Consider the following 26561-nt stretch of genomic DNA (forward strand, 5'->3'; position numbering starts at 1 on the left):
AACATGGAAGACGACAATCAGTGCTTTGTGTGTTGCAACTTTGCTGCCTTTCAAACAAAGATACAAATCACAAAAATTACAAACCTGAACATAACTAATGTATTTTGGGAAGACATGTGATGCAAGTGGTGTCAAAACTCAAGTCTGTGCCTTATGGCTCTGGGTCAACATCAAAACCTGAAAAACACGTCTAACACGCCTGATAAATGGCTGACAAGATATACGGCTCTGTAGGTAATTTTTTTGAAAAAGATGTAAAAAGACATAAAATGGGCTATAATAGCCAGAACTGAACTCATGGGAGAAAGAGGCCTCACAGGTTTGTCAAAGAACATTAGTAAAAAGTATAATGAAGACAGAGTTGCAGTTGTAACCACAATATAGCAAAAGTTGGTTCTACAAAATATTGGTTCAGAAAGGCTGAACGCATATTCAAGTACACAATCCTTTTTTTGATTTTTATTAAGGAAAAAACTGGGATGCTCTGCAAGGCACCATAAACCAAACAATAATGTTAAATCTGACAATTTTTTGTAAAGATTTGTCATATTTCCTTCTAAGCTAGAGGGTGCAACAAGATTTAGCTGATTGTAGCAGGAAATGGAAAGAGAACGGAATAAGAATTAGCACACCTGACGTGCCTACAAAGTTAGTCAACCTTTTCTTTCGTCCAGGGAAAACAAAGCACACATTCAGATCATTTCAACACAGACAAACCTAAAATAGAGACAAAGAATGCTACAATATTTTCAATGCGCAACACTGGACACCACTGGCATCTTCTTTTCCTCATCCCACACAGGAGCTGGAACAAGGCGGGTTTGTTAAGAGTTTGTGAAGTCAAACAAACCGGAACATCCTGCGTCACATCTGTAAGGTAAATGGTGACTGTCAGCCAAATCATCTGTGACAAAATACACACCTGAATACTTCCACTGATTTTGTAACGTGGCCCTACAGTTTATAAACTTCCACAATGGGATATTGTTTTCTCTTTCTGTAGGAGTTATGCTATTCATAAATTAACCTAATTTCAGGCCATAAAATACAGATACCAGAGTCAATAAAATACCAGAGTCAAAATGTGTGTCCATATTTATTTAGAAAAATGTCAACATTTCATAGACTGACTCGTTTTAAAAAGCCCATCATGCCAAAGTACCAGATGTCATGTATCACATTGATGACCGCTTTCCTTTCAGTTTTTGAAACGAGTGATAAACTGGGCGACATGGAGAATATGGAGTTTTGTATACATAAATAGTAATGCATGCAAATAGTAAAAGAATAATAAATGTGAAAACAGCTTTTTTTTCCTGAATCATATTTAATGACTCATGAGATACAAGAATCAGGAAGAGCTCATTTAATTTAAGCCAGCTGCTAAGGCATCTGTTGTTCATGTATTAGAGATTTCATTTGGTTACAAATATATTTAAAAAGGTCGGTATTAGGACAAGAACACAAGTGAAGTAAAACGTTTTTGGAAGCTGGACAAATTTAACCAAAACCTAAACTCCACCCTATTCTTGATTTTCTCTCTTCCTTTTCTTCTTCTTGGATTTTTTAGTAACTAGTTCCTCCTCACACTCTTTTACTCCATTGTGGTCTTCCTCGCCCTCATGAACATTTATAAGCTGCTTTTCTATGTGTTTAGATTTTTTCTTCTTGGAGAAACTTGGTTTTTCACAGTTCATCTCCAGAACACTGGCAGAGCTAGAGTTTTCATTTTCATCAATGATTTCTGCAGTTTTTCTCTTCTTTTTCTTTCTTGAACACGCTTTCTCCTTGTTTTCTTTTTCTTCTGGTAGAATGGGGGCACTGCACTTCTCTTCTACATCCACTAGCTCCTCTTCTAGCTTTTTGTTCTTCTTTTTCTTGGGTTCTTCAGCATCATTGTTGCTGCTATGAACTGGACTGAGCTCCTCAGCGGGGCTTGATGTTTCAGTAGTCTCCGCTTTGACAGAAGATGCTGAACCTTCAGAGCTACGAGCCTTCTTCAGCTGTGCCATGCGCTGCGCAAAATACTCCTGCATGCTCAGAGAACTTGTCACAGTCTTGGTTATTGACTCAGTATCAAGTTCAGAAGAAGCCTTAGTCCCACTTTCCTCTGATTCAGATGGAGACTCGCTCCTGCTCCTCCCCTACACCACAAAGACACAAATAAAAAGAGAGTTATTTGGAGAATCTGTACATCCAGACCTGGTACACCATTTTGAACAAAGGAGCTTAAGTGATTGTCAATCATCAGACTATGATTACTCCAAAGATGTAAAGTGAGTGAAAAACCCAAAGAAGGATGTTGAAGCAACAATAGGTGTTAGAACCTTAAAATAAGCACAGTTAACAAAAGAGTCGCTTTTTTTTTTTTATTGTTCCTGACATCCAGCTGGGCTTGTTCGCAGTCAGCTCCAAGCTGTCGTCCCTCTGTAACAGCTCCATATTTAGTGGTGAGGAGCTGTTATAGAGATACAACTTGTAGCTGAACTGTGACTGTCAAATCAAAATGAAACTAGATCTGCTGTTTGTGTTGGCTTACCACCAGAGCAAGAAAAGAGAAGAAAACCAGGGCTGGCAATCAACCTAATCTAACACGTGAACTTTCTTAGGAAAGTCATCTCTCATTCCACAGAAATGTTTCAGAAGTTTAAATTCGACTTTATTCTCCTAAGAAGAGGGCATGTGCATCAAAAGAGAAGCTACTTAGTTAACTTAACAAAATAATATAATTCAGAGTATTATAAAAGTGTGGTTTCTCTGAATGAAGTTGCAAAACACTTTTACAACCTAGACTGGGAAAAACTATGCTTTGTTTCATACAAAAGGTCAGGCGCCTCATGCATAAAAGAGTGCGCAGTTTTCACACTAAAACTTGGCGTACGGAAAGATTTAGCAAAGTGCGGCGCACAAAATAATTCGAATGTATAAAGCCGTGTGCATGCACGTGGCCGCGCACCTTTCCTTTATACATCAAAATTTGCGGGAAATAGAGCTCAGCTGCTGGTCTGCTCTGCCGCCTCCATAAATACATATGTAAATTAGTATGAATACCAGGAAGTCTGCCACCACTTGAAGCAATAACCATGGCAACATCCTTGTTTGTAGCAGTATAAGTATTTATAATAATAATAACTATTATTATTATTATTATTATATATATTATTTAAAAGGTGCTTTCAGGGAACATAAGGTAACCTCACAAAAATAGAAATAATACATTTTAAAGAAAGAAAAAAATACAAATAAAAAAAAGAAAATAAAGAGATCATGCAAATGCCTGTTTGAACAGCAGAGCGTTCAGCCGGGATTTAAAGCCAGACAGAGAGTCAGAGAGTCCTTTGAGTGGGTAAAATGGACGTTTATCATAAATAGTGGAATCATGTGCATCAGTTGTATATTTACAGAATAGAGATGCTTTCTGTCCGGAAAGGTACATTCACAAAGCTGACGGCTCCACTGAAGGATGACTGCAGCTGGACTGGTCCCGGTACCTACTAGTGAGGTTTTTGGATCCTTTTATTTTTGCTTTCTTTATTTTGTGTGTGTGTGTGTTAGCTTATTGTCTGAGGATAAATGTGGTTTAGTTTCATTCTTTACTTTAAATAAGTTAAAGTAAAGTAACTTTAACTTATATATTAAAATCATGAAAAAAACCAAACAACATCGGGTTTGATGCTTCTTGGTCTAAATAACACTGAATGTAGTGATATTGTAGTGTATTTAGGTGAGTTTTGACGCTTTACAGTTTGATATTGTCCACAGAAAAAGTTTCATGGCTGCCGCACATTTTCACGCCAGCGAAAAAGTGTACGTATATTTACGCAAACTTTGGCGCAGAGTTAAATTTTATACATGCGGACTTGTGCATAAAATATGGCACTGCACATTTTTTGTGCGCACACACGCTTTATGCATGAGGCCCCTGGACTCTTACTGAGAAAGGATTGCTTACTGGAGGCATGGACTCTGTTGAAGTTTTAAATAATTGGCTCTGATTTTATCCAATCACTAATGTTCGGCTGTTTGTAATGTGCCAGCTTACCAGAAATCGTGTGTACTGTAAACAATCCCACAGCATCTTTGCCAGCAATAAAAGGCCTTATAAATTAATTTTGTTCAAACTTTAATTGATCGATATTTAGAAGTGTTGGCCACTGCCAAGCTACAACTTTATAGGCTACCTACAATTCCAAAACAGGACAGGACAAACTGGAGAAATCAAGGTCATTGGGAGAAATTCCAGAAGGCGCACTGAGGGGACATATGAATCCAGTAATATTTCATAGGAAAACAATGGCCAGGCCATTTCCAACCTTTACTTTCCACAATCGCTTTGCGTTGACAGAGTAGAGGGACCATTCTTAGTCATCTTAACTTTTAACTTGTGAATATGAAATCAACAGCTTCATGCTAACTTATTGGTATGAATTTGTGGGGTCGCAATTCAGTTTGAGGATAAACTGAATTGCAACCCCACATTTATGGTTATGTACTTTATGACCATAAATGTCTGTGTTAAAGGGATCGATGATTGTTGCATTTATTTCAGATGTAAAAAGCAGCACAGCAAAAATTCTGTAAGCTGTTTAGTTTTTATGAATTTATACATACATGGCATGCAATGATCTTCTGTTCTATATTTAGGAGAAAACTCAGTCTGATTGTAAATCCTCGCTGCAGCCTTTAGGTTTGGCATTAAATGGGGCCTATTTTAAAACTGTTAGGCACAACGTGGTCCAGATTCTACCTCCACAGCATGTACAATTTGTCACCTCGCCCCTATGACCCATTTGTCTTCATTTTCCTAATGGCCTACTCAATGCATAATGATTTGTCGTGAAGAATACAGAAGCTCCTCTGGAGAGTCGCACTAAACAATGCAGACGCTGCTAAGATGGTGAAGTGGATGACATTTTTCACACCACACAGATTAACTGAAAACACTGAGTTGTATGCTATCATGTCATTGTTTGGCCTTAAAGCTTTTATGTTCAATTACAGTTTGAGATAGACAGGATGGCTCAAGTTATCCAAATCTACATTCAAATGCAGAGCCAAGTTGAGAGATGTACATGAAGCTTTCTTGTTAAGTCCCTTCATCAAAAATGTTAATGTAATGAAGATAAAAATACTGATCTGTTTGGCCAGAATGATTCTCAAATAAATTCAAACATGACCAAGAAAGCTTATAAGTATCAACAAGATTAATGGTTCCAATAACATCTGTGCAGATCTTAAAAACAGAAAAAAGTGGTTTCCAATGTAGGTGAACCCAACACGGAAGCTAAAGAAAGTTTTCCACCATCTAGGACCTTGTCCAGATATAACCACAACTTCTAACAAGGGGAATATAAAGCCCTTCAGGTGAGGTGCCATTAAACAAAACTTTCCAGCTTCCCACTAAAAATCTATACTCCCAGTTACTGCACAATGGCGTCCTCTCTGCTTGGGAGAGTGAAGATGAGGCTTAGAGCTGACAGCGCCAAACAGCATGTAACTGGGATTTGGGAAGATGGCTGGGGGCCACTTTAGAGCTGCCTGTGAAATTACTCTCAGGAGAGGGACAGGCTGAATGAGCAAAGGGAAGAAAGACTGAGAGAAACATCATCATCAGGGAAAGGTGGCTTGAGCTTGGTGCGTGGTTCTTCCTTCACTGCCTGGGGATTCCATTAGACTCTGATATGACAGCAGGTAGAAGTGCTGTGCACAGACTGGACAAACACACACAGAGTGGATGTAAACATACTGATCCAGTCAGCATTACTGGCAGCCCTGGAGATTTTTTTAGCATGAACTATTGGGGGTGGCAGGCTAATAGGAAGGTACTTGGCAGCAACGTTAGAGGGGTTTCTCCATTTTCAGTTGCGTCTTTCGCTCAAACTTGTTAGTCATATAATCCTTTGCAATGTCATAGTCTTGTATCCAGCAGACAGCAAGCATTACCAGATTCATTTGTGTTTCAAGTTTGCATTTTTAAAACAAAAGTATCAAAAAGAGTACGGAAATTGGTGTTTGATGCGCTTCTGCTATGTAGTAACAATGCTTCTTGCCAACAGATCTTATACTGCTGGAAAGTAAAAATATTTCCCATTTCTCAAAATTTTTATTTGTGGTTTAAGCAGCAATAGTGAGTACGTGGGATGCCCCCATTAAAAACTTCTCTGCCAAAGCCTTATTTAGGTATCAACTCCTGTTTAGTGCTGTTGAATGGATTGCATAATTGAGGTGTGAAGAATTAAAAAGAAATTTAACTACTTATTCATTTATTCATTGTATCTATGATGCATGGAAAAATCACACTCCGCCAGAACTGCCTGGCAGCTCTTCCTCATCCTCGCACATTGGTTTGGGATTGCATGCCATTCTTCAACCAGCATTTACCACAAGTCCACTGATGTGGTTGTGCTGAGTATTTTGGCAGGAACAACATACCAAGGCTGATCCCACAAATGAGTCTTAGGTAAGAACTGCAAGCAGATCACTCCATCCTCTCAATTGCCAAATTGTGGAGGTAGTTTCTGATAAACCCCTTCCTGTGGGGAGCAAGTGTTGACATCTTGAAAGGCCAGCGTTCTGTCCCAAAGACATAGGATTCCCACTGGTTGCAGAATCCCATAATATCTCTATAATAAAACTGCCTCCAGTGATGACAAGTATAATTTTTCATCACCAAAGTTTTTCAGTATGGGCAGAAAGGATTTAGCAAGGTCTTTAGAGGTGCAATGCAACCAATATACTCTACTTAACCCACAATGTATTTTCCTAACAACTGTGGCACTATTTAAGGGGAATTAAACAGGCAAGTCACACACATACAGATACTATATATATTTTTTCCACATATCTGACCCACTACTTATTACTTAACCCAAGTACTGACTTTAATAGACAAATCAAATTTGAACAGCCCTACTGACCTATGGACAGCGTTTCAAAATTGCAGTTACATTAATAGATGTGGAAAAAAGCAGCCTATTAATTTGAAATCTGATGAACGGATAAGAAATTCACAAATTCTTAAATGAAAAAAAACTGCATAAAAGTACTTGAATAAAATTTTGTCATGCTTTATGTGAAATATGTTAATACTTAATGTAATACCTAAATAAATTATGCATATTTGACTGTGCAGATTATTCTCCAGCTGGAGCAGAGCATTTGGGGTGACAGAAAACATGACATAAGAAAGTAAAAATGCATATCATCATGGCTAAAGGTAAGAAGCGAAAAGAGAGTTTATACATCCAGAGTAAATGTATTCAAGACGTCAACACTTTTCATACCTACAACCAAAAGGCTGGGTTTTGAACCTATGGGCATTAAAAATGTTTATAGACAAACTCAATGAAATGAATGGCAAACTGCTGATGTTTTAATTCAACTGAATATGTAAGTTGAAAAATAATATGAAAACCTGATAACTTCATCAGTTCCTAGTGGGTTAAAGCAAGTAAATAAAAAAATATTGAAAAAAATGTTCTTGATCTTTTAAAAAATATTAAAACATTTACACCATTAAAAAAAATCACAGCAATGGTTACTGTCTAGTCATTTCAAGCAAAATGGAGAGAAATTATCCCATCTTCATCTAAGGTAAAAAAAAAAAAATTAAATAAAGTGAAACTGACAACTTTAAACATACAAGCAGCTAATTTGACTAAGCTATTGCAGAAAAAGCACTTGTGAATGCATTATGAGAATAGATGTTTTCTTCATGTTGTATATTCTTTTGTGAAAATACACAATTTTAAATGTCTTATATTTTATTAACTTTGCAAAAATCTGTCCAGCTTCTTGCTAAATTTAGGAAGAATGGCAAAAATGGCAGAGTTGAGTAGCACAGGGTTGGAGAACACACCTCTTATCAAGCCGTGTGTACTTCTCCTCCCACATCATCTACTTCTCTCCACCCAGACGCAGAACCCCAGGAAAAGGATGCGCTCAATGCACTGTGTGCAGCTCTGAGATAAGGCTCCTTCAGCAGAGGAGCGGTCTGGCTGGCTATCGGGCCCTTCCTGATCCACTCACTCCCCTGGCGGGGGATAGGGTTGGGCAGGGAACACAGGGAGGGGTCCACAGAGGGTCCCGAAGAAAAGGAGAGGTTGGGAAGACATTCAACAGGACGCCTCCTTCAAGACACTCCAGTTCAATCTCTTCCCCGCTAATGTAACCAATGGAAAGCCAATGGCAAAACATGTGCCAAGGTGCCAAAATAGCACGGCCAATGTATTCAGAGGGGAAGTCAATCAAGCCAGGAAAAATGAAGAAAAAGGTTCACTTCAGTGCATGAGAAACTTTTCTCTCCAGTGAGTCCTAGAATTAAAAATATATATATATCCTAGAATATTATTACATTTATTTGTAATAACCTGGGCTTTTTCTCTTTTGCAGAGGAAGCAATCCTACTTTACACTGATTGTGATCTAAAAAGAGCGCAAAAATCTAAGCCAGCCTTTTTTTTTGTACAATACAAGATCTGCTACCTTGTATGGCATTGATCTAAATATTATGACAGCAAAAAGAGTGCAATATAACCGAGTAAAGATGCATAATATCACCTGGCATTTAAAATACAAAGCTGAGCAAGAATGCTTTGAAATGAAGACGGGTATTGAAATTTTAAAGTATTTTAGACTAAAAACTGTTTTTACCAAAAGAGCTTAATTGGCACCAAGATAGATCAATGTTCCTACAATACAAAAATAAATTAAATATTTGTGGGTAACCTTCCATTGCTTTTACACTGAGGTAAAATGCTGGTTCTTCAGTGGTTTTACTAAACTCAAACTGTTTTACATTGCCAGTTTCACACAAGTTCTAAAATGCAGTAATGGGGCTTTTGAAAAAAATATTTTTGTTCTGAACATGAAGCCTCAAATAAAGAATAGGACTGATTTTTAACAATATATAACAAAATCAGCTTGTGCTATGTACATATCAGAACATAGTGATATGACTAATCTATTTCAAGAGTCGTGAACCTGCTTTTCTGGTGCCAATATAATATTTAGTCAGCTGGACAGCTTTACAGCAGTAGATTCTCACACTGGACGCCAATGATGTTGTTCAAAATGCTGAAGATCACAGATGATGGAATAGATGAGAAAGAATAACATAGGCATATATGGCAACTGATTGTCGTAAGATTTTCTATGGTGCAGCCCTAACAATAACTTCCAAATACAAATAAAACCATATTTGTGACATTCAGAAAAAAAGAGGTCAGATCAGTGGCAATTAATTGTCAACAAGATGGAAACAGTGCAGCATAACTTATACTAATATTTAAGTCATCTGTCAAAAATCCCTGTATTTTTCTTAAACATTAAATGTTTCTTATAAATCACAGGGTTAGGAAAAAATTGCAAAGTCAGTTTGTAGCAATATGTCTATGCCTTAAAAAGACATATTTCGTACCTTTCTAAGATAAAATGTACTATCTATGTTTACTTTGCACATGGGAAAAACATTTTCCAGTTCAAAAAGTTGAACATTTAAGGAAAAAAGGCAATTAAGCATATTTTTGACAAGATGTTACAAAAAAATAATAAATCAAAGACAACACACATCAGCAGCTTACAAGGCGGGACAAAAACTCTGTCCCAAACAACAACCCAGCTTTGCCTGATTGGTGGCTAATATTGTAAGATGTAGGTGGTGCCTGTCAATACTTTCAAACTTATTCTATGCAGACAAGGAAAGTTTATTTGTACAGCACATTTCAGCAACAAGGCAATTTAAGTTCTTTACATATACAGAAGCATCAGCGCTTTTAATAAAGACTAAGGCTAATGTCTGTAGTGTCTTGATCTACATCAAAAATATATATCCAATGAAAGAAACCAAAAGAAATGTAACTTACAGGATGCAAACTTTTTGCATTCATTAGTTCTCATCTCGATTCTTTCCATTTGTTCAACCCTAACTAAATACTTTTAGGAGGCCAAAACGCTGAATTAATGTCTGCAAACAAATTCAACAATAGAATGAGATGTAAAGCAGAATAGTTAGCTGCAGTCTAATTCAACAGCAAGTAATATATGAAACATGTAGAGAGAAAGATTAAAAGGTGACTCCGTAAAAGGGAGCAGCTTGCATTTACTTGTGTTATTTTGTACTATAACACAAGATTCGAGAGCAAGTTTACTTGTATTAAAGTTCCTTCAATCTGAAACACGTAAATTTAACCAAAAACCATTTCAACAACTCACCTTTTTAATCTTGTTAATTAAACTTTGATTGTGCAGCACGTGGCCTTTTATCTCCTGAAAAACTGCCTCTTTGCATTGCTTGCTATTTTTTTTTTCTTCTTTTTTTTCAATAATTTCTCACCGATATTGGCTGGGTGGGTAATTGCATGAGAGTTGCCCTCATTGTCCTGCCACAATAATAAATTTGGTGATACTCGAGGTCTATGGATCAGGGCCTGATTAGCCAGCTGTCTCTCCCTGATGAGCGCAGAAGTCCGGCAGCCCATCGTTCATCAGCATGACGTGGGTGGACAGAAAAACAGGTGGAAGCCTTAATCCAAATAAGTGAATGCCTCAGTTCAACACGCAAGTCTACACCTTTAAACAAATTCCAATCTTTTTTCTCCTTCCTTTGTAAATTAGGTTTACCAATCGCAAATTTAACGGAAACAAATTAAGCACATAAGCCCACTATATACTACACATCATAAACTTTGCTAAAAGCAGACACTGTGTGGAGTTTAAACATAAATATGGGTTAAAAAATTGCATTTTGTTCCCACTGCGGGAACGTTAATCATAAATAACAAATGAAGACAACATTATGCATGCAGCTTGTTCAACACTGCAAACACTCGCCGACAATAGGCCTTCATGAACACCGGGGTTCCTCACTCCGACCCCAGGGAGGGAAGAGGCTGTGATTATTTCTCTCAGCTGTGATTCATTAGATTTAGGAGTCAGTGATTAAACGGTGGTCTGACTGTAAACAGCCAAGAGGGTCTGAAATTGTCTGGGCGGTTGGCTTCACTAGGAGGTAATTATCCAGATCTCATATTGTAGCTTAGGCCTGTAACTATGGGACAGACACCTCGTTTTTGTTTTTTTGTTTGTTTGTTTGTTTGAGTACAGCACTAATCTCTAAGTGTCAGCGAGCTGGCACTGCCAGCCGGGAGCAGTCCACAGAACTGCCACAGAGGTAAATGGCAACTGTGTGCGGCGCTTATTTTACAGGAGGAGGGGTTGTTCTTGGTGGCCTTGGTATTTTCAGCGGTAAAAGTAAAAGGGTCTGTCAACAAACATGATCAAGACTGGGATCGGGTTTGGCCTCGGCAATTAGATGCTATCTGTGAACGAACAGCCCGCAATAAGTGCAGCTGCCTGTATGAGCGCATTCAAATAGCAGCCACCACACTGCAGCGACGCACGTTTACACTGTTAGGCCTTTTCATCAGATCAGCATTGTTGTCTAAAGGGATAAAATTAGCCTTTCTTTTTTCTTCATATCTAGAAATATTTTCTTAATGGAATGAACAAAGTATAATTAAAAAAAATGTCTCACATTTTTGAGAAATGTTAAGATCTATTGTTTTCCATTATCTAAGTCTGGAAAATAGTTTATTTTCATCAACAACAAAAAAAGACATGGGTCACTTTTCCTACCAAAAAAAAAGAAACCAGCACCAATCTTAATAACTGACTAGTGTCAATTATTAAAATTGATTCATTTGTTAGAGGGATGAAGGGTTGACATAAATTTAAATTAGAATGCTTAATTAAATATTAATACTTTGTGTTGAGACTATCAGCAAAAATGTCAGCCTAAAATATGTGTCCATCAGTTTTGAACACCTTTGCTGAATTTTGGTAGGGAACAAACTTATTATGGGGCTTATTACTCATGATGAGTGCCACACATATTTAATAAGTGTGGCACAGATTGGATAACACCAGTTTAGATAGTGACATTATTTTTCAAAGGGCCTAATTCTGAATATTTGGCTTTTACTATATAAGATATACAGATGACTTGGAGAAGGTTTAGCATTTATAAGCTAATTCTTCAGCCAACAACATCTTTCAGACTGTGCATGACTGACTGGAGTCTTGGGTGTGTTTTCACCATGTGTTCATTGTTCATGTTTATTATTGTTGGATACAGTCTGGAATAAATACGAAATGATCTAATTTAACCTCCCTATCAAACAAATACAATAAACTCCATGTTATAAACTTGACAATTAGACACACATTTTTTTAGACTGATCTTAAAACTACTTTCCAGAAAATGACACTTTCTTAACATTCTGTCATTTCTAATTATCAAAAACATTTCACATGCCTCAATTGCCACCTTTGTCACCTGGGGTATGGTTGGAGACAATTTATGTAGCAAAAATTTGATTTTGCTTCTGCACTGTCAGCAAACTTCCACAGCTTTACTCCTCCCATCGTCTCCCTGGCGCCTTCTGTGACGCGTCTGCCAAATGCTCAACCCGTGTCGCCCCTGCTCCATATTCCTTAACACAGCGGTATCGGGGGAGCCCATGCCGACGGGCTATCCTTCATGTGGACGACGCGTGGGCAGCCAATGCTTGCAACAGGTGCCACCCGATGAGGCCTGATCCCCCCGTTCTTTGTGCCTGATCAAGAGTGGGAGTGGGAGAGGCCGCAGGGGTCACGCTGACCCGAGAGCAGGGCGCAGCATACCCACCGTCTGACTGGAGGTTCAAACGTCAAAACAAGGCTGGTACCAATTTAAGCTGAACCATTTTTCTTTTCTGACACCAAGGGAGTAGAGAAATAATAAATGGGTGAATGTTGGAGCACCTCTAACGTTTTGCTGAAGTCAAACAGAATAAGCAATCAACATAAGACTAAAACTGTGGATGCGCCCTTACTGAAATCAAATTAAAATAAAAATGAGTGATGGTTAATTAAGACTAGTGCATAATTGGAGTTATTTGAAATGTGGAAAATAAAGATTTTCCTCATTTTCTTTTAAATATTAAATTAAAATCACAATTACAAAAGCAGGTAATTTGAATGAAAAGCCTAAAAGCTTTTATTTTTTGACTCCTCCTTCCAAAAAAACAAAAAAAAGAATGAAATGTAGGTGAAAAAAATAAAACTCCAGCTTGTTTCCACCTTTCAACTGAGCTGGCGCCTATAAAAAATGACTAACTTTTGTTGATGTATGAATCGGCGGGGAGTCTATTTATCAGCGGGCCCTCTGCGGTCGCCCGCTTGGGTCCCTCAAGCCACAAGCCGCGTCGCTCCCCTTTGACTGATTAATTAGCCAATCAGAGGACATTTTTCACTGGGCGGCAGAATGGTTTATTTCAGCTAATGCCGGGCTTTCGAGCCGAGGCCCGTTGGAGCCTCGTCGGCTCTTTCGGACTGCCTGAGTGGCTGGGCAGAGGGGCGAGGGAGATAAATCAAGCTGCGCTGGCCCTCCATGTGGCTCCCCTAACTAAACCCCCTGAGGAGGGCACGAGGAGCAGGGGTGGTGGAGAAAGGGGGAAAGAGGAGAGCAGGACAGCCAGGGGCACTGCTCGCCCGCCGATAAGCGCGGGGAGCACGGGGGTGCCAATGTCCCTGCATTTAAAAATGGCCGGGGCTTTTTGATATCTCGGCAGTGAGAGCCTGTCATTTGTCATGTGGTGAGTAATTGTGTTGAGGAGCTCAAGAGGAGGCAGGAGACGGAAGAGGTTCGTGTGTATAGGATAGATGATGGATAACAGATAGCCAGATAGATGGACAGGTGCTATACCCCAACACACATCGTAAATAATGGCTGCAACCTTACATTTTTAGGTGGCTAGACAATAAAAAGAGAAGCTGTGGGTGAAGCAGTGGCCTGCAATTTATCTTGCTAAGTTAGTCACTTGCACATGGCAAATAGCTTTCCCCCAGTAAAACAAAGCTGAATGTCTACAATAAATAAGTATGATAAACATACTTAAAATCTCATTTTTGGGGGGAAAGTAACTCTTCCATTTTGCAGTGCAATGCAAAAGTATTCACACCCCCTTTTTTATTTTACATTTTGTTTTACACTAGATTATAACCAAAAATTCCAATGTATATTATTGGATTTTTATGTGATCAACCTAATTGATGTAATATTCCGAAGTGAAAGGAAGACGATAAATGACATATTTTTTAAAATAAAAATCACCTTTTGGTCTTTTGGAGTATGTCTCCAACAGCTTTGTAAACTACAGACTTAAATTTCAAACTTAGGGAGACTGTATGAAAATATATTTTTAGCTCTTCTTTGAAATCTTGACCAAGATTCAAGCTAAAACATTAAACTTATTCTGGTCATAGTCTCATTTGACCAGAGTAGCGCTGAAACAATTTATCAAATTAATAATTATTGAAATAATTGTCAGCTAATTTTGTAAACAAATAATTGTTAACTGGAATATATAATCTAAAAACATGTTTTCTTTCTTTCACTGTCCTCTTAAAAGATTTACAGATCTTCTACAGTTATCATGGGTTTCCCTGATTATTGTCTGTTTAGGATTCTTGGTAGGTTATAAGTTGTGCCACACTATTTTTGGGATGACTGTTTGGACTATGTTCCAAAAAGATGTTCAACGTTTGAGACATAGCTCCAAAACTTTACCCCTCACATGTTTGGTGTCAGGGGTAAAGCTTCAACCAGTCAGTCAGAGTGTATTTAGTTGAATGGCTCAAAGGTTAATTATTAATTTCAGATAGTAATTCAGGTGTGGTGTAATGTCATAATTGTTGAGCAACAGCAACTATGTATTAAAAACAAATAAAAATATTTGCATGCTCTCATATCCAGAGTTGCCTTTGATGAATAGAAGCCTGTGTGTTGAGTGTGTGCGTGCACTTGTCTGTTTCATGGAGCGTTGCGCACAGCGATAAGGGACGAGCAGGAAACATCACTGTGGAGGAAGGAAAACACCCGCTGTGGGGGGACTGGTGGAAGGGATGCTGGAGAGACAGCCGTGGGTGGTGGTTGAAGAGCTGGAAGATTCATGAGTGGGAAAGAGGGCAAGCCTGGAGACGTCCATGAAGCTTCAGACGAGCTTAATCAAGATGGACATTTGTGTAATACCGTAATCAAACACACCAAAACTCCCATATCTGTATCGGTATAATGTTTTGGAGCAGTGAAATTACTCAATATAGACACTGTGTAACATGTCAAATGACTGATATAAGATGAGTGTGAGACAAAGGTCCATTCCAGTGTCACAGACAGATTCATAGAATATCAGGCAAATCGCCTAAATCCTGATTGGTCAATCACAGTTCTTATTTATTCCCTGCAACCTCAGATGTTGCTGGGCTTTAACACAGGGCTCGTGGGAAACCATTGTAATTGTTGCTGGTGCTTTCAATGTAGTCAATGGTGTCCCACCTGGCTGAAAAATAAGAACCCATAACCAAACGATTAGGGAAAAAATGATGGTGTGCATTGCTTGCATTTCCAATGTTAATCAGCCAGGGAGCATCTCCTATTGTCATGTTATGGCAGAGCACCTGCAGGGGAATAGAGGAAGGGTTTTTGTGTACAATTTATGGATTTTCAAGATGCCAATTTCTTCAAGCCAAGTGCTTGAAATAAACAAAGGAATCCAGCAAAAGGCTTTTTTGTGTATTGCTGTCCAAAAGGTAGATATTTTACCATCTGACTGGCTTTCTGTACTGGGTCGATTAAACTTGGGGAAGCAAAACTGGTTTGCAACATGAAAATATATTAATTCATTACAACACAATGGGTGAAAATGCTTATTTCACCATAAAATACAAATGTAAAAGTGGTGCAATAATTGTTAGTTGTAATTCCTCTGGCTGCAGAGCAAAGTTTTATCTTGTGTGTTTTCTCATTATAAAGCTATGTGTTTAAAACTATTTCATCCAAAGAGACAGATATTGGTCATTTATTGGTATAAAGGTATATGAACATGTTAAAGTTATGATTCCAAATGGTCTATATATCTGTTTTACGGTTTAAAATTAATTTTATGAAATCCTAAGGAAAGTGACAAAGTTATTCAAGTTTCCCCTGGCTGTATAGAGCAGGGGTCTCCGACTTGCGGCTTTGGAGCAGCAAATGGCTTTTTGACTTTCCACAATAGCTCTTAGTAAGATGAGTAAAAATAAATAAAAAATAGTTAATATTTTAAATATAATAAATGCAGGTTTTAGCAGTTTCTGTAATAGAATAATTGCTTCTCTCCACACAAAGGAGGGGGGATGAAGAATTGTAGTTAAAGTCTGCATCAAACACTGTGGCTGTCCTGACAAGTGATAGATGGAGTAAGCAATGAAAACTGGGTTACTGGTTTAGGGTGTGGAATCCATACATGACAGAATATTTTAATTTAGTACATAAAAAGACAATCTGGGTTATCTTTAGTGACAAAATAATTATCATCAAAACAAGGAGAAACACTTAAAATATGTGTGTGTGAATGAACCTACATGTTTTACCTTTTAATGACCTTTTACTAATACATAAATATTTTAGCAATCTAATGTATCATGGTCCATCTGTAAATTAGGTAATGTGAACTTATGAAAGCAAATATAGGCCTAAAATGTATCATAACTCCTGCAAGTTATGTACAAACAGGAAGATTTCATGCATTTTTTGTTTTTATTTATAAAGGTAAATAAAATGCAAGCTGGACCCACCTGAGCCTGTAAGTTTCAAAACTATTAGACTATTACCGTAGCGTCAAATGGCAAAATGACATCTGAAGGGGCCAACCACTGATGGCAAGAGCAAAAAAAGAACTTTTTTGTAAGCATCATCACTTTAGATTTTTGCAAACCTCAACACAATTTGGGTTTTTACTTTAATAAAACCTTCTGGCAGGCAGAACCACCTGATGTGATGGTCTGAGACAGAAGTAAAAAAAAGGGGAAAGTGTGAAGGAGGGGACGAAGAGGTAAGAGTGAAAATCTCTTAACTGGATTTAAGTGCTCTTGCCACCATCAGTGGCCCTTTGGCAGCGTTAAAGCTGTTCACTGCGACATGGCTAATCTTCAGCCAAAGGCAGCTTGGGAGCTGGGCCCTGCAAAACCTCAGGGATCACACTGTCCCAGAGTAAATGTTGAGGACATCAGAACTGATGGTCACCAGCAATTACTGAGACTGATAAGCCTGAGCCACCTGGCTAGAGGTCTTCCTCCTGAGTCCTGACATTGATTAGGCTCAGAAAGATCATGGATCAGCCTGCTCAATTCAGATGACAAGTTTTTTTCAGCATAAGCGAAGTAATTAATTAGGAATATTAACTGAGAAGACTTTGAGAAATGCTCAATGATATTTGAAGCAAGAAATCCTCAGATGTCAGTCAAAAATTAAAAGATTTTTCTTACTCACACAACAAAGATCAATGCATTACCTGTTCTTGGTCTTTGGTAGACTTGGTCCTCTTCCCAAAGATGCAGTTAAGGTCTGTTTCACTACGGGAAGATAAGTCCTTGCCTAAAATAAAACAAGAAAGTAAAACATTTAACAGTTTATTGGACTCAACCTCAGCATTTATTAGCAAAGTTTATTTGATATATCAAAAACAAATCAACAGATTAAAAAGACTAAAGAACATATGACACATTTTATGTGTGTGCTTAAAATGTGGTAGCTGGATAAAGAAAAGAGGAGTTGTGCACGGTCCACTTATGCAGCAGGGATAAAACAGCAAAGAAAAATAAACTGACGACAAGGTCCGCCAAGTCTCCGGATTCCCGTTCTCAAGACTGGGCCTCAAAGGCTCCTGAAGCATGCAGTCGTCTGTCTCGAGCCTGGGTCCTGTTCAAACAGCTGCATCCTCTTCCTTCAGCGGGACTCTGATAACATTTGGTTATTTATTGCTTTTAAGACCCTATCTCCCTGCTTTTGACTTTGAAAGTCACAGCACAGGGCACACTTAAGAGGTAAAAACCAAGAAAGTATGCTGAAAACTAAAACAAATGGGATGGAGGTCATTTGGTGTTTGTCACCTACTGGACTTGGGTCAGACGTAAAAATTATACTGGATTTGATTTTCTCACTGCTTGGAAAAGGGAGCACACGTATACATTTCCTGGTTTTCAGGTGAATGGGCAAAGAGTTGTTTAAAATGGTGGAAATCATCAGATCAAATAACTGGTCAAACAAGATTTACAATGCACTAACTGATATGCAAATCTGACATCAAATTACTGAGTGCTAAGACTAAAGTAAACAGTCCCATTTTCTGACAAAGCTCTTAGTTTCGTTGTACTAAACTTATAAAGAACTTGGTTTTAACTATTTCTCTGTTGTAAGCATGCTTCTTGTTGCAAAGAAAGTTAATTTTTTTGCAAGTGATCTCACATCTGTAAGGAAAATGCATCAACAGAGTTGACTATCTGGCCACAGTAAACTATCCAGTTTTTCCTGCCAACAGCTTAGTCAGCAACTGTTTGCAATGTGGTGGTGTTTATTGGCTTGGATTATTAAAGTTTAAAGAAAGAAGACTTATTGGCAATTAACAATTCATTTATATAACAAACAGGGGCCTTAGTAGTACCCCATACAACCACAACAGCCTCCTCATTATGCTGGTAACCAACTTGGTCACACAATGCTGTGGGATGGAATCCTATTCTCTGTTCAACCCAGCCAATTCAGTGGGGTCAGGATTGTTGGCAGTTTCAGCCTCTCTACTTCCAAACTCTGTATTTATTTGCATTGACATCTTTGTCTGGTTGCAAAGAGTGGAGATGTGGGATGGACACTAGCTGCTGAATCTCATCTTGAAATCTCTGCACTGCCAACGATGATGGCAAACCCTGTTTTTCCAGTCAGGAAGATGATGTTTGCTATTTGCAGAAAAGACTTGGCAGGTTTTTCATGTGGGCAACCCACATACTAAACTTAACATACTGTTCAACCCACAAATTTATTTTCCTTGCAATGTGGTGTAATTTAAATGGAAATAAACAGACTTTCACAAAGCATAATATGTATTGCCAAGTATCTCTACAATAAAAAAAACAGAATTAATTTTTTGTGTGATTTTTAATTGGTCAAGATCTGTTAAAAACAACAAAAAATGATACTCTTTAAAAACCCAAAAGCAGCAATGAAGCCACCACACAGAGAGGGGGGATGAAGAACTGTAGTTAAATTCTGCATCAACCACCCTGGCTGTCCTGACAAGTGATAGATGGAGGCAGCAATTAAAACTGGGTTACTGGTTTATGCTGTGGAGCCTGGACCAAAGCAGTGGAGATTTCGGTGCCTTTCCCCGAAAACAAAGGCCATCAATCCTCAGTGTTGGCAAAGAGCGAACCAGCATAAACGAGATATCAATAGAAAAAATAGGCAGGACAGTAAACAGAGAGCCTGAACTGAGAGGAAGAGGAAGGAAGGCTACTGCTTCTTAAGCTACAACATTTTAACTGAAAGTTAGAAGCTAACAAATCATGATATAACATGAATTTATAGCATCATCTACTAAACTGGTTGACCTCTTTTACAATTAAAAACTATCAGAGTATTACCTGACCTTACCAGCCATTCATATAACAAGCTTAACAACAGTAAATCTATTAGCAAGCCTTTACTTGGCAACAACCTCACAAAAAGGGGAGTTGGCGTTGGAGAAGTCTGTAGAAGCATGCAAAGAGGCGTGGCGGATTACATGTTACCCTGCAGCTCTGTTTAGGTGATTACAAATTGCTACTGGCAACTATAGTGGCAGTCCACCTCCACTTAGGGAGAAAATTAAAAGAAAAAAAGTTTTTTTGGGGTGGTTTTTTTACTCTGGCTGACGCCTAGGGGAACACAAATACACAAATATAACCTTTTATTAACTCAACACATATGCCCAAAGATGCAAACACTCAAATTTCCAATCTAATCTTTGAGACTTTGTTGTTGCTTGGAAAGAATTCAGCCCTTTCTGAGAAGGGACAGCATATACCAGTCACATTGTAAATGACAGTTAAATTATTAAGACTGGTGCCAAATCTGTCAACGCCTTAAATGGCTGATTGGCAGTGTAAACATTCCTGCATGCAGTACCTCCTAATCTGTTCCTTCTTAGAGTCATCACTAAAAAAGAACAAAAGTACTTCTCCAAAACTAGATGTCAAAAACATTGATAGAAAAAAAATGGAGATTGGATTACCTCATGCATAAGAAATGATTTGATGGCACAAAGCAGTCAGCGTTACGGCCCTTGCAAAGATGGAAAACCAGGGATCAAGCCCCCTTTCATGTTTCCTTGTGAGCACTACCCAACTTCAGTTTATTTGTCAGTTTTTCTACATAAAGCAGGTTACTTAAATACAAATCTCTAATGGTGAACAAAACAGAAAAATTTGCCCTTCAATTTCTGCTCACAACCTCAACACTTTCCTCGTTATTTGCCATCACAACAATGTCTGCTCTACTCTCTGAGAGCTTCAGTGTCTTAGTCACCAAAGTTTGTGTTGGATGCGAACATCAATGAGTAAAGGGTTCAGTGCAACTTGGCCAATAAGGCAGGAAACTTGTAACTGTACATGCTGTACTTACTCGCCTGCTTTCATAGATATGTGAATTTGGGTGACATCCAAATCTTAATCCATGTGGTCTATGATCTGACATCAGTTGTCTTTGAAGTTATAGCAACTTCAATTATTATGGGAAAGCTTTCCATAAGTTTTAGGAATGTGTTTAAAGAGATTTTTTTTACCAGAATCTCTTGTGCGAGCAAAGACTAAAGAGCCTGGCTAAAAGGCAGCACTCTAATCATTGAAAACTTCAATTCATCAGGCTGAGGTCAGGTCTGTACAAGCAGCAACTTCTATTCCCCTCTTTTGTAACCTGGCCTATCATTTTGTGGCCAATTTGTTGACATTGTCATTTGCTCCCACTTTATAAAAATGGAACTATGAGTGCAAAATGAAATTTTAAATGGCAAAAAACTGCACCACTGGTATTAATGCCCAGGTGGCATCCTATTATACAATGCAGGACATTACTGAGATCCTGAAACCAACCCTTTATTTACAAATGTTTGTAAAACAATCTACATGCCTGGTGCTTGATTCATACAACTGTAGTCACGGATGTGGTTGAAATACCTGAATTCAAAAATGAATAAGCAAACTATTCTGGGAACATTGAGTGTAATAATAGCCAACCAAATATTGCAACTGTACTAGAACTGCTATAATTGTATTTCAATATTGTGCACCTCTACATTTTAATAAATTTTATAATTTTAATCCAAAGTTTGTATTTTTTCCATGTCTGGCTTAAACCCAAGATAAAAAAGATAAAAAGAAAACTGTGAAAGTTGGCTGTTCAACTAAATAATTTCACATCTAAACAAGCTCTCAAGTGTGTACTCTATTGTGCACACTATTGGTACTGGAGAAAAAAAAAAAACTGTAGCATTTTTTTTACTACAGTTAAAAAACATACATCAAACAACAGGTCTTAAATTTTAAGTGTCCCCAATATTTTTATATAGGTGAATAAAAAATACTGAAATCGTGTAACATGAATCTGCTTAGTTCACATAAAAATGATTGAGCAATTATGTAATATAAAGTGTGACAGGCCAAGTCTTTAAATTTGTTGGAATAACATTTTCCAATCATCCCAGTTGGCCCTGAAAGCAAATATCCAAAAATGAATAGTGAGTGGACATGCAGAAGCAGAACAATGTATGCATTATGCTGCATGAATGATAATTAGAAATATTAATTGGAGCTGCCATGAATGCACCTGTAGTTGGCAAACAGAAACATACTCACCCCAAGTCACATTAGGTGATGATACAATTGCGTGAGTCAGAATTAGCTTAACCTGACTAAAACTTGGCAATTAAAAAATGGCAGCAGAATATAAATGTTGGAAGAAATTAAAGAAACAAACACATTGAAACAGTCAGATCGTCATGCTCAAGTGTGCACCTTTTTCTGACTCGCTTCACATTCGCAACATAAAAACAAGCTGCGAGTGGGGGAGAGACAGGGGCCAGGTCCTATCAGGCAGGGTCATCTAATGGGTCAGAGGAGTTCTGTTTCTGCTGGGGGGGAGTAAATGCAGATACCAGATGCTCCAAACAGGAAACAGGAAGTTGCTTTTGAATGACGTAAAATATTAAAGGTTCTTCCAGGTGAAGTAAAAACTGAGATGTTTGTTTTGTCAAGTGTTCAGATCTGATGAGGCAGATTTGAACTCAGTGACTCGCTATTATATATACTATATATACTGTATACAATTAAAAACATTTTAATTAGCGCAAGCAAGTAAGTCCAAAGACAAAAAAAAAAAAAAATGTTATATTTTTTTCGTTTTAGGATGGCAGATTACTGATGTAACTCTAAATGCCCCCATTCAAAGTGTAAAGTGTATGCTGGACTCCAGGTCATTATTTACCATGCAAATTTTACTAATCAATCATGTAATCAGGGTACTATGCAGTTTAATATGATAGTTTTCTGCTTTACCTTCCAGTGGTTCTGAACACACATCGTTCTGCGAGTCTATCAGTGTACCGACCTTGACCAGCAAATCTTAACTTCCTGACGTGTAAAGGGTAATGAAAGGAGTGGGAAGGCCTATAAATAACCTCCCAAAGCACTCACTGGGTCAACTGACCCAGCAGATACCGACCGGACTCTGATCAGCGTCTGTGGTCTGAGACGACAGCATAAGTTTTAATAAGAGGTCAAGTGTACACTGCAGGGGGGCTCTGGCAGAAAACCGTGAAAGCAGCAGCACCATTTCACTCTCATTCTGAATCAGCTACTGGTATGAAGTCTTGCTTTAAATATGTAGAAAGGAATGTCAGAGTGTGGCTTTCAGGTACAGATTGCTTAAGACGAGTTAAAACTGTTTAAAGTCGAAAAACACAGCTGGTTAACAGGAAGATACTCACCTTTTGTGAATTTTGTGTAATGAACCCTCTTTTTAGAAATCTTTGATTTTTCTTCCAGACTGAAGCTCTTCATCTCATCTGGAGGAACTTCTACAGATATCAAAACAAAAACTATGTTACGCACATCAACCCACTAAAAAATTAATAAATCAACAAGTGAGAAGTTATTTCATATATGTAAGATTCCTAGCAAAGTGGTACTAATGTTTGAAATATGATAAGTGAGCACATAAATCCTTGAACTTTATAAAATGTTGCAGTGTAGCACCCTCTGCTGTTGAAAAAGCTAAGGATGCATCTACAGTCTTGTATGCAAGGTATAAATTACCCTAGTGTATGACAGTAAATCAGACTAAATGCAGTCAAATAGGATTACCAAAATTATTTTAATTTGCTGAGCACCAGAATAATGCTTTTTTAGTTTTAAGTTTCTTCACATTCAGATGTTTACACAAAGAAATATTACCTTGCCTCTAAACAATTTGTAAAAGCCCAAGTGATGATTTAGCCTTGAGTGAGTAAACTTTCCAGATGCTGGCAATTATATGTGAGCATAAATACCTTGGAAATGTCAAGCCACCATGCCATTGAGAAAGGATTCTGAATGAACGTGAATGTGTTTGGATGTGAAATGTGGGAATCAAAGCCAGGAAAAAGAGCAAAATACCTTGAGAAAATGATGACTGAAAGCTGGTAAGTTTCATTAACCACAGTGAAGCAAGCCTTGTACTAACATGGGTTGAAAGGTCACTCAGCAAGGATGAAGACATTACTCCAAAGGCAACAGAAGCAATATTAGACGTTGCATTCAGGGATAAAGATGATCATTTTATGGGACTTAACATGTGGTTTCATGACACTAAAATTTGAGTACGTAATTCGTCATGGTGATCATAATTATATTTCTAGAAAAAATAGAGAAGCTTTCAAGCCTAAGAAAAGTATCCCACCTCTGGAGTATGAGGGTGGCAGCATTATGTTAAGGGATGTTTTTCTGCAGCAGGCAGTGCTGGACTTTAAATAACAAATAACTTCAGAAGCAAAGAACATTATATGGAAATACTTGAGACATCAGATAAGAAGTAAAAGCCAGGTATTTACCAAACAGAAATAGTTTTAGTTGACCTCCCTAAAACAGGACCATTTTGATCAGATTTACTGCCAAACAAAAATGCACAGTTGACAATATCTACTAAATCTAAACACATTAATGTAGCATATGTTACACATAAGCCGCATTTTATATCAGTAGTGTAATGCCCTTTCAATCTGAGTAACATTTCCTATTGGATTCTCACATACGTAGCTGCAAACCACTTACTGCAGTAGAAAGTTGTAACCATGCTTCCTGTGCTTACCGTTACTTGTGGTTTGACCATGGTGATTGTTCAGCTGAGCCAGAAGCTCATTGAATTCATCCTGGTGAGCAATCCAGTTATCCTGAGAAAAAAAAGAACCACAGATCAATATATACTCAAGCTTCACACTTACATGAAAAAATGAATAGTTTTTATTTGAGCAGGGTCAAGACATAATGCAACGTTACATTTAAAAGAAACTATTGTCCTTTCTTGCCCTAGAATTAATAAATTTTCTGATTTAAAAAATAAATGCCTAGTACATGCAAATTTTTGTCCAAAAGTCAATTTTTATTTCTAATAGAACTGACCTCATGGCTGGCGTTTGCTCCGAGTCCATGTTTGTTGTTCTTAACTTTGACTTTTATGTGATCCGTCGATCCCTGCTGACTCCTCCCCAGTCCCTGAGCAGGATGACAAAAAAAGAGAGAATACTAACACATGTTCCTAACTGTACAAACTTAGCATATTTCTTTACAATTACACATAACTTATTATATTGCAAGTTGTGAGACAACAAGGCAACTTCATTATGATAAATCTGAAGCTACAATCAAGTCAAGACTTTGAGCTTTATATCAAGAAATAAACAATATTTCAATTGTTGGTCTATGACACAAGTATTTTCCTGTACAAAAACCCATCCCAAACAGAAAAGTGCAGAGTTAATTGCTTTACATATTCTATGTGAAGAAACCTCACTCACTTTGCCCTTGGACCAGCCCATTTGCTCCAGCATTTTCTGGCCAAATTTGTTGTCATCATTGCTCCAGGCGCTGTTCCTAGGGTCTACAGACCACTTCTGTTTCTTGCGGGCTGAAGAGGGAGCAGCAGCAATGTGATTACATAACAGTCCGCCAACAAGAGCTTGCATGAAAGATGAGAACAAGCTTCCTCATGCAAGTGTATACACAGTGTGGTGCCCACAGGCTAAAGTTAACTCTGCTGTGAAGTATCACGTTTTAATTATGTAAGAGCACAGCTGCACCTTGTCAAATACCCTGTGCCATTTATAGAAGTATTTCTTAAAACTATAACACTAATCACATACATACAACCCTTGACAAAAACATGTAGTCAGTACTGTTGGACGAAGTGCAGCATGGATGTTTTTCATTTTGAGACTTGCAGGTAATGTCCATCTATCCAATCAAACAGTTGTATGTCTTAACTGGGACTCAACATCCTGTAAGTGTGGTTTGCTTCAATGTGTTTAGCCAGGCAGTGTACTAATAATGGCATTAATAATTTTATTCAACGATACAGCTTAATAAAAATAACAGGTGTTTGTCAACAAGCCGATAATGAGATCTAAAGGAAGCAGTTAAAACTCCTCACTGGGCTGTCATAGTTTAATATTAAAAGACAGACTGTAGCTTAGTAAATAGTCTGAAAAAACGTTATTAATGAGAGTCAGAGTACAGTACCACACACGTGTTTAAATCACCGACTGTAAAATGCTAATGCTAACTGGAATACTTTTCGAAGAAAAACCGAATATTTTCTGACCAACAATTTATAAGAGTGGAAATGGTTTCGGAAGCGACAGAAGGCATAAAGGATAGCATAAAAACAAAGAAAACATTGACAATGTATCAAAACTGGGAGAAATATACGCACGCTCGGCTAGCATGGACATCCTGGGTCCTTTAACAGATGACGCAAAGGAAGGCTCCCAGAAATATGCCTGAAGACAATGTTTTCCCGTTACATGCTTTCGGTGCCTGAAGACACCGTAAGCATGTAACGGGGAAATAATTAACGTTTTTTAAAGATACATAAGAGAACCAAGAGATCAAGGAGGTAGGTTATTCAACTTAGTCAATTTTTCATATATATTATTATTTTCCTGTTTCATTTGTATCAACACTTATCAGCAGAGGGCGCTCCAGGCTAGAAACTAGTGATGTGTCGTTCGCGAACGATCCGGCTCTTTGAAGTGAACGATTGGAACCGGCTCCACAATGGGAGCCGTTTTAGGATCCTATTTGGGAGCCGGTTTTTTTCTACAGTACATCGCTGTCTCTCCGCCTCCCTGTCGTTGTGCTTGTGCTCTGCAAGTGCCAGAGCCAGAGCCGCACATCGTTTTTTTTTTTTTGTCCTGCCGTGCCTCGCTGTCTCTCCCCTCCTTCTCCCTCTCCTTGCGCGTTTTGCTCTTCTGCCAGTGCTAGAGCGGAGAGTTTTTTTCCCCTCGGTCGGTCCACTGCCCTCATGTCAAGCGTGTGCTCCACACATCTGACCAATCACACATAGTTTCAATTAATAATGTGGCGAGAAAACACTGAAAAAAAAGTTTATCTCCACTTTTTTTGTGGAAACGGCAGGCAATT

At 38.1% G+C, this 26561-nt stretch overlaps 1 protein-coding gene across 2 annotated transcripts; it reads right to left on the reverse strand.

Annotated features, from left to right (window-relative positions):
* Positions 1–1077: 1077 nt before the first annotated feature.
* On the reverse strand, positions 1078–25979 carry pinx1 (PIN2 (TERF1) interacting telomerase inhibitor 1). 2 transcript variants are annotated; one of them, XM_028040363.1, is made up of 8 exons: positions 25852–25979; positions 24938–25047; positions 24543–24635; positions 24232–24313; positions 22874–22963; positions 17372–17454; positions 14817–14978; positions 1078–2144 (listed from the first exon to the last, which is right to left on the reverse strand). In XM_028040363.1, the coding sequence occupies exons 1-8, from the start codon at positions 25868–25870 to the stop codon at positions 1524–1526; spliced, it is 1260 nt and encodes a 419-aa protein (XP_027896164.1). In that variant the 5' UTR covers positions 25871–25979; the 3' UTR covers positions 1078–1523. The 2 variants fall into 2 exon arrangements, with proteins under 2 accessions (XP_027896164.1, XP_027896165.1); XM_028040364.1 differs by lacking the exon at positions 14817–14978 and having other exon boundaries at positions 1524–2144.
* Positions 25980–26561: the final 582 nt, after the last annotated feature.

The sequence above is a fragment of the Xiphophorus couchianus genome, chromosome 15 (genome assembly GCF_001444195.1).
Source record: "Xiphophorus couchianus chromosome 15, X_couchianus-1.0, whole genome shotgun sequence".
Taxonomy (NCBI): domain Eukaryota; kingdom Metazoa; phylum Chordata; class Actinopteri; order Cyprinodontiformes; family Poeciliidae; genus Xiphophorus; species Xiphophorus couchianus.